The sequence below is a fragment of the Morone saxatilis genome, unplaced genomic scaffold (assembly GCF_004916995.1).
Source record: "Morone saxatilis isolate NCDOM2014 unplaced genomic scaffold, NCSU_SB_2.0 Contig4, whole genome shotgun sequence".
NCBI classification, from domain to species: Eukaryota; Metazoa; Chordata; class Actinopteri; family Moronidae; genus Morone; species Morone saxatilis.
This window is the reverse complement of record NW_023339984.1, coordinates 920,448-929,682: the sequence shown is the minus strand read 5'-3', so window position 1 is coordinate 929,682 and position 9,235 is coordinate 920,448. Positions and strand designations below refer to the sequence as shown.

The 9,235-nt window shown below is 38.8% G+C and overlaps 1 protein-coding gene across 2 annotated transcripts in view; it reads left to right on the top strand.

Moving 5' to 3' along the window:
- rtn3 (reticulon 3) overlaps positions 1-9,235 on the top strand; it is a 34,239-nt gene that overhangs the window by 18,034 nt on the left and 6,970 nt on the right. For both annotated transcript variants that reach the window (XM_035675342.1, XM_035675341.1), the window contains 3 exons: positions 1,281-1,488; positions 3,777-3,915; positions 7,401-7,470. In XM_035675342.1, the coding sequence (XP_035531235.1) occupies positions 1,281-1,488; positions 3,777-3,915; positions 7,401-7,470 (417 nt within the window). The remainder of the gene's footprint in view (positions 1-1,280; positions 1,489-3,776; positions 3,916-7,400; positions 7,471-9,235) is intronic.

Here is a 9,235-nt window from a genome sequence, read left to right as displayed (position 1 = left end):
AAGCTGAGCTAACGTTAGCAGCAGCTCGGCTCGCAGCCCCTCCTTTGTCTGTCACAGTGTGGGAGAAACAGTGATTTTTAAGGCGTAACTGCTTTATTCAGTTTTTTTAGCATATTGAGTTGTGTTTTTTGTGTTTTTCATGTTCTGTTAACTCACGTTTGCATACTGTACATGAGACATCTCTAACAAGTCCAACTTCTCACTGCTTTTAAAATCCCAGCTCACAGTCAGTAACATCTAAAGGATTTAAAATTCTGCATTCCATGTGGCTAAAGACAAAAAGATAGAGTGGGTCTCTAAGGAGATTTAAACTTTCTAAAACAACAAAGGTCTTTTTGATTTTGTACTGCACAAGCTAAGGAATAACATTTAAAAAGTGAAATGTATGCTTTATACATTTCTGACTGTAATGGGAGTCCGGTGTCCTATGTAAAAGCAAATAGTTTGCTTTAGCTCTTTTCAGTTTTCTGTGACGTGTGTGTGAAGGTTCTATATAACGTGTGTTCCCATTAAACTCACAGGAGCACTGAGGCCCGAACTGTCCCTGAGGCACCAGTCCACGTGGTTTCTCCACCACTCACACAAGGCTCTTTTAAATACCCCCTTTTTCCCCACGCACGGGGAAGGAGTGGCAGTTTTTAGTGCCAACGTGTTCCAGCATTACATAACAGCCTTGTATAGAGGCTATCACTTCTGCATGCACGACTCCTCACAAGACATGCATACAAACATGAAACGGCAATGAAACTACAGCAATGCGTGTTTCTCAGTCTCAACTGCAGATGCCAAAGAAGATTTATGGTGCATATTTATATTTTATTGGGCTAGAGTTGCAGAGTAGGGGGTGTATTTTTCTGGGCCTGGCTGATAATGGTTGCCATTATGGTTGCCATTCCTTAAAGCAACCAGTTGCAAACAATTTGTTCTGGTATTCAATGCTCAAAATATCTGGTTTCTCCCATAGTTGTTGCAGAGAGAACCAGACCTTAATTTGGACCAGGCTTATAATCGGGAACTGACTTTATTTCCAATTTCCCGTATTTTATAGGGATGGGACGATAAATAATATCACTTAAAATGAATCCTTTTGTCCACTGGCCAAATGGCTAGTAAATTTTCAAATTCAGTAAATTACCATTGTTTTTTTCTGGCTTGTGGATGAAGCAAATCTACCAGCCACTTGCATATTTTACCAGCATTTGGCTGGTGCTAATTTTGTGCTCCGCGTAAAATCATGAATATCCCAGTCTAACCCCCTTCCCTCCATCTCCTCTATGTAGTTAAGGATCTAATCCACTGGCGAGACCCCAAGAAGTCGGGCTTGGTATTCGGCGTGTCCATGCTGCTGCTGCTGTCGCTGGCAGCCTTCAGCGTCATCAGCGTGGTGTCCTACCTGCTGCTGGCCCTGCTCTGCGTCACCATCACCTTTCGCATCTACAAGTCTGTCATTCAGGCCGTGCAGAAGTCTAGCGATGGACACCCCTTCAAGTAAGAGGAAAATTTATTACAACTCTACTTTGACCTTTTCTTACTTGTTCTTGTTTGGCGAAGTGGTCTGTGCTTCTCTTAGGACTTTTTTTTAGGACTTAGGTCTGTGTGAAAACAGTCCCTGAAACAGAGCATGGGTGAGGCTCCCCCCAATTTTTTTTTCACCTTGCTGGTCAGACTTGATAAGACAACACTAAGGAGTGACAAAAGGAAATATTATGAGGGGGAGGAGAGGGAATCCTTTAACAATATCCTGGACGAGCCCCCATTTCAAACATGCAGTAATTTTAAGATCTTTACATTCTGGAGGGAAAGAAAATGTTTAAAAAATTTAACATTGAAACTAGCTAGGTTGCTTAATGCTAAGGGATGCAGATTCACGTTTTGCACGTGCTGCTGCAAAGTCTGCAGCACTCTAGAACAAAACCTGAAGTAACCCTAAAGGAAAAAAGTATTATCCTGTCCGTCTGTGTGTAATAATACAAGGAGGATAAATGATTGATTGTGATATAACTATAAACCAAGCCATGTTGCTGCTTCACACTGCCACATGTTTAAAACCATTTAACCACACGCAGTTTTAAAGACTGCTAATGTTAGAGGTCAGGCTGGCTTGGAGCTGCCTGATGTAACCTCTGCCTTCCCTGCTTTTATTTATAGAACAACTTTTATGGTGGAGCCAGATCCCGGGAGCATGCTTCATAGAGTCCAGCTCCTCTTCAAAGGCGCAACACTAAATCCTCCTCATAGTTCATCAAGCCTCTAAGCCATATACTCCAGAAAAGGAGAAAATTCTTGCAGTAGTGTGAAAATAGCACAATTCTACTTTGGAGCAGCTGGAATGGATACTTACCTCTGCACACCCAGTAATATGAAGTTGAAAGCTGTGCGCTTCTTTTTCCTGGTTCACTCACTGCTATGGACATTCTCAAGTTAGGCTGCAACTAACAGATTTCATTATCAATTCATATGTTTGTTATGTTTTACATTAATAATTTAGTTCATGGAAGATGCCCATCTTAAGTTCCCAAGTGCAAAAATTGCTTTTCTTCTTAAACCGAAGCTGTTTCGTTACCTTAGAATGAGCCGTTTTTATCTACAGAGGGAGTATTTACTCTTCTACAGAGTCTGTCATGTTAAACCACTATGTTTCTGCAGCAGCCCAGAAAGGACAAACCAAAAACCTGCTCTAGACAGGGGCTTTATATTTTTTCAAGAGTATCGCAGCTACCGTAGTTTCTCCTACACACTTGGAAGGCGAGTGGTCATTCAGTCCCCATTAGATGCCACAAAATCTTACACACTGGTCCTTTCAATCCTCAGCTGAACCCAACAAATAATTTCAGCACTCAGAAATTAAAGCCTAGCATTCAGAAAATGGAAACCCAAATAGAAGCTGTTCCCAACAAACAATACAAACAAAAATAATAAAAAAATGGGGCGGTGGAATTACCTTTACTGTAATAGTTCACATTGTAAATTTTGGTTGCAGTTTACATTTCCACAGTACAAATTCCATCAGCACAATAACAGTCTGCTCTGAGTTTCTCCTTTTAACAAATGCTGTTTTTATCCACTAACTGATTCCCTTCTACTTTTTTTTTAAACTATTTTTTCAATCAAAACACAGCACTTCCTGCAACTGTTTCAAGTTAAAAGTTAAGAGCTGCTGAAAGCTTTTAATGTGAATCACCTGTGCAGGAAGTGACTGCAACTTAACAGCAATTGAGAAAAAAGGGAAAGTAGATGACAATTTTATAAAAACAGTATTTCTTACTGTAAAAAAGTTTTTAGATCGTATTAACAGTGCAACAGCATTAACGACAAATTTAAACAGCAGGAGATCACAAATAAGCAAGGCAACAGGGGAAACAGCTGAGGTGATAATTTCATGGTAGGTCCATTCCAAATGGGAAAAAATATGAAGTTGTTTCAATTCTCAGTTATGAAACTACTCTTCAGCCACTTAAGTTTCAAAACCTCATGCCTGGCTTTCCAAGAGTACAGACTGGAAACTCAGTTTTGAAAGTAAGAAATCTCTAGACTTACCCAAGTAATTATTGTGCCATTGGTCTTGATCAACAGCCCCATAAACCTCACACAGATTATTCTGGTCAGTTTGTGCAACATGCATGCAGATTCTGAAAAAGGAAAGAATGAAATCCTCCTGTTAGTTTCCTCTTTACAGCCGTTCACCACAGTGCATGTTTCCCTGCGGCACTTTTGACCCTGGACACTAAGCCTCATTTTGCACTCACCTTCCCCTCCTCCTTTTCCCCCCTGTGCAGAACACTGATAGATAAGGATGTCAGCATCCCTCCGGAGACTTTCCGCAAGCACGTGGACACCAGTCTGACCTACATCAACCGAGCCCTGAAGCAGATGAGCCGCCTCTTCCTGGTCGAGGACCTCGTGGACTCCCTGAAGGTAAGCAGCTCCAGCCCTTCAGTCACTGTCCACTATCATTGAGTTCTAATCATTTAGTCTGCTTTATAATGGGAACCTATTACCACTCTGTCCCATAAAGACTCCTCTCCTGGGTGCAGCCTTTTTAGAGCTCTGATTGGTACAGCGGTAACTCATCGCGAGTGGGAAATCAAGCAAATTATAGCCAGAATCTGATGTGTATCATTAAAATAAACCCCAGTGATTATGATTATATTGTTAAATGATAATTATTTAGAAAATGTAATACAGCAACTACAATTCGATCACACAGATTATCTAGCTGTCATGAAACACAGCTCTTTCCCTGTGATCTTGGCCTATATGCTTCATCTTTTTCAAACAATATTTTACAGTTTTACAAAATAAGATGTCAAAGATGAAGACAAACTGGTTAACCGCCTCACCTCTATCAAAGAGCAGCTGCTTTCCTGAGCTTTTCTCTGGGACCTGCTAGGAACGTCTGTCTTGACCTTTGCTAAGACTTAGTATTAGTAATTAAGTAAAAACCAGGGATGAAAAGCCTACTACAAAATAAAGAAAGTAAGGATGAAAAAATATCTATATCCTAATTGGGAAGTTTCCAGTGTTTTTTAAAGTCAACAAAGATGAATGTGAATGATAGACAATCTCTAATATTGAATTCCACTTAAGAGCTTCCCTGTATCTAAATGAAACTTTAACCACATTACTGTAGCAGTGAGAGCTGAAATAAGGTGTTGTAAATAACAATACAAGTAAATAGTTGATAGTAGGGACAGTTAACGGATAATAGAGACAACAGAATAAACAAGTTGATGATTCATGACAATGAGAAGAGGAAGCGAATCTAACAAATCTCTTATCTATACTTTAAACAAGCATTTAATATGAACTGACATCTTGTTCATTTTAAACCTAGATCTTACAAAGTTAGTCTTTGTAGTACAAAATGTCCCTTTGTCCCCTTAAATATTAGATCAAGCACATGTCATCCAATCACAAAAAGGCATTGATGGAAGAAGTAATCCGATCTTCTACTTAAGTAAAAGTACCAATACATTAATGTAAAAAATAAACCTCCATAGCTGTGTATTGGTAGCATCCGCCGATATGATGCATATCACGATATATAGGGGTTACGATTCAATCTTAATTCAGTATTGCAATTTTGTTTTTGTTTTTAAATCAAATGTTTTAGGACAACTGTCATAGTATAAAGAACACCCTACTATATGCATCAAATTTGAGTAAAAGAAGTTCATCAACATCATAGCCCTCAGTTTACATTTACAACACTGCTATCTAGCGCTTTGGGGTTTAAATACAAAAAGCAATCGTTTTTGAGAATTAAAAACAATATAATATCACAGAACAAAATATTGCAATACTCAAGTCTATCAATATTTCATTACAACACCATTACAAGTCCATTCAAAACCCTTCTTAAGGAAATATACAGAAGTATTATCAGAAAAATTGACTTGTATCAAAATTAAAACATAGTTATCCTGCAAAAAACTGGCCCCTGTAACCATCCCAAGTTAAAAGATAAATCGGAGGGGTCGTGAGATGATTAATGGGGGTTGGAATAAAAAAAGTTCTGCACACAAAGTATTCATTTTTTGAACATGTCTCTAATTCTCTTGTGAAATATTGGATAATGTTCTCTTTGGTTGTCAACGGTTATTTAAATTAAATTAAGAAGAAATGAGGGATACAAAACACAAAGATGAAACAATAATATGACACAAAAAATCACAATGTGTGTAGTAGACGTTATTCTCGACCTCCAACCAGCTTGTGCCGACCCAGCTCTGCCCTTATTTATGATATGATAGAAAATCGATACCAGCACCATCTGTTCTATTGTTGTCTGTCCCACAACTGCTTACTTCTCTTGCCTACCAGACAGCACACAAAAACGAGGACAGTCCCGCTGTGGCCTTTTTTTAATGACGTATATCCAAAACATCCCACTTTCTAAAGTACAGTGGAAATGCAAGGAAGCCTTGCATGCCTTCTTAAAAGTTCTGCTTTTTAAAAGACCAAAAATATGGGTTGTTAAGCTGACTAGAAAAAGTTCAAACCTATTCTTCACAACCATACAGGTGTTTGGGCTTATTCTGAATGATTAAAAGTCTGCCAATGCACAATACATGAGTTGTCCTTCCCTAACAGGTGCAACAAAGCTAACAGGAGAAACAGGGAGCTAACAGTCAGTCTGTCCACACCTACACAGCCCTGACAAGAGGTCTGATCAGGCTACACAAGAAAACACCTGCCTGGGTGGTTCATGAGTGTGCAGGGCGTGTAGTCGCATCTTTGGAACTTGTTCACAGCTGCTTTTGTTTCACTAATATAAACACTTGCAGTTGTAGTGAGGTGTGTCCTGTAAGATTAATGATTTAACTGGCTATATAAACCACGTTTTATCCAAGGTCTGAACGCCACAACCGTTTTTATTGTGTGGGGAAGAAAATTGTTCTTACTTATTTTCTACTTGGACAGCCCCGGATCAACATGAGAAATTATGAGACGACAGCTGAAAGAGGGAGAAAGGGAGCTTTTTCTTTGCTTGCACTTTAGCACAGCCGCTGCCAGCCTATCAGATTATAGTAACCAGCCATCAGGGCAGAGCTGCTGTCAATCTTACTATCAGCCGGGCAGCCGTAATACTCAGTCCACATATAATGCTGTGAACTGTATATGAGATCAGCAGCACAAAGCTCCATAAGCTGCCTTCACTTCTCCTTCACTGCTCGGATCAGCCTGGAAAGCCCTCAACACCACTGTCATGCTCATTGATCACACATACATATAAATTCTATCATTTAAAACTATAAATAGTGTTCTATTATATAAAATGGAGATTAATCAGAATTTACCATGTGAACCATCAATGTTTATCTGGCCTGTTTATTAGTTTGTGTAGGCCACTTTTATTTAAAGGATTGCTGGGTTTGTCTATTGCTGTTTGTAAATGCAACTCAGAGCGGGCCCCTCCTCCCCGCCTTGAGCGACCAAAGATACAATAGAGCATAAATGAGTAGTGGGAGTGACGTTGGCGAGAACAAAAGCAAATAAAATGTTGTTTTCTGATTGTTTTACAGTGGTTACATTTTAAAAGCCACATAACCCTGGAGGAAGTATGGATTTAGTGTGAAGCTGAAGCGTACCTCCTTATGCATCCATTACACAGACAGGGAGCAGAGAAGAGAGACAGACACTGATCTGATCTGGTTGCTTTATTTATATAGTCCCAAACATGGACCCTGCATGCCAAGAAATGTCCTGAACACAGCAAAATGAGAAAATACAAGCAGAGGGCAGCAGAGTCTCTGTAGATAGACCTCACCACACGCTTCTAGTGGGTCATAAGTGATGATTGAGAACTCTGAGCTAGGTGTACATGAAGTATTGGATGTTAAAAATGCTAAACCTCTCTGAGTTGCCCTGTGGCCTTCTTTGTTTGTTGTTCTCACCAGCTGGCTGTGGTCATGTGGCTGTTCACCTACGTAGGAGCTGTCTTCAATGGAATCACCATTCTCATCCTGGGTAAGCACCATGGGAACCAAGAGTCATGTTTCTGTTACCCACTGAAATTCTCACGCTCAAAAAAATTTGCAATTTTCAATTGAAAGTCAACCTTGAATGGAAAAAATCTCACTTATTAAGATTCTTAGCAGTAAATGTCTACATTTTTACAGCTCAGTCTGTGCTGTTCTTTACTGTTAACCTCTATAAATGGCACACAGCTACTTTCTCCTCTTCCGTTTCTCTAATTATCTCTAATGGACTGAGACCACAGGAGGGGTTAATTAGGAAGTACAGATCTCATTGGACCGATAGCAAAGACAAAAAGACCTAAGTCCAGCCCCTTTTTTCTATGTGCTCCAATAACAGCTGAGCAAGCTTCGGCCAATTTTCCCCTTCCTGTACTCAGATATGCTATGTGCTAGGCTATTCTATGTGAAAAGACAACTACATTTTGATGCTTAAAAGATAAAAGCAACATATAGTTGCATCTTAAGTTAGCTAATGTTAGCAAGACATTGGCTAAAAATCAATTGAAGTATATTAGCTATTTAGTTAGAAAGCGTTTTACTAACATTAGCAATCAGATATAACTTGCTAGCTAACAATTGATGTAGATTAGCTATTTAGTTAGCAAGCGTTTGCCAACTTTAGCTAGCTAACATAAGATGTTACTATGTATATGTTATTTATTTTTTTTAACTATCTTGCACATTTGATTATCTTTTCAACATAGATTAGCCTAGCCATAGCATATCTAAGCATAAAGTAATGGTAATGATTCTAAACAACTGTTTCTTGAGTTTGACGCAATTGAATTTAAATTAAAACATATGCCCCAGTAATTATAAGCTTGTTTTCCATTTTCGTTGCATTAGAGGACAGTTTTTAGCTTCAGTTGGTCTAAGCAATTTTCAACAAACCAGGTAGGACAAAATATAGGTCAAAGAAGTGCTTTGGTTTATTCATGGAAGTCATAGAAAAGCCATGGAGGCCAAGGTGGGACCTATAACAATACTGGAGGAGTCTTGTGTCTTTATGCAAGTCTGAGTCAGATTATGGTTGCTGCCTTTTTCTAACACAAGCATATACAACAACATGCCATTTTATTGAAGACGTGCAGTATGCAAAAGTTGTAGACAGAAGTCTCTGAGACCACACTAGGCCTGGGGGTTTTAATGAGGCCACCATGCTCATTTAGTCTGCTGGTCCAAGTGATGTACAGTGGGTTGACAACATGGCTCAGAGGCTGTAAGGTTGTTTAAGGAGTTGTGACCACATAGTACTGTCCCGTGATCGAGACCACTCATTACCCACAATGCTTTGGTCGTCTGTGGTCCAGTAGTTTGACATGACCTAAAGGCTTTGCTGTGGAGCACCAACTGAAATATTAATGTAAAATTACTAATTAACATTTTACTGACATGGGTTTTATCTATATTATCTATATTATACACAGATAATACTGTGGTAATAATATAATGTCAGTACTCTGTGCACCTAAATTTAATCATATTTTTAAAAAACGATCAATAAATACAGGTTTGGTTTCAGAAGTGGGAGGAGACACAGTGAAGTCTTGGGTTCTTCAACCAGAAAAAAAGTTTAATAGAATTGGTGCATAAAAAAGTTAAGGCCATATTTCTAATACAGAAATTTATATTTAGTGTCACTAAACTGAGACTGAGATGTTGTATTCATCTCCAACTACAAATAGATTAAATACAATTAAAGATGCAGTAGGTAACTTTTGTAAAAATAAGTTTTTGTCATATTTTCTGAAACT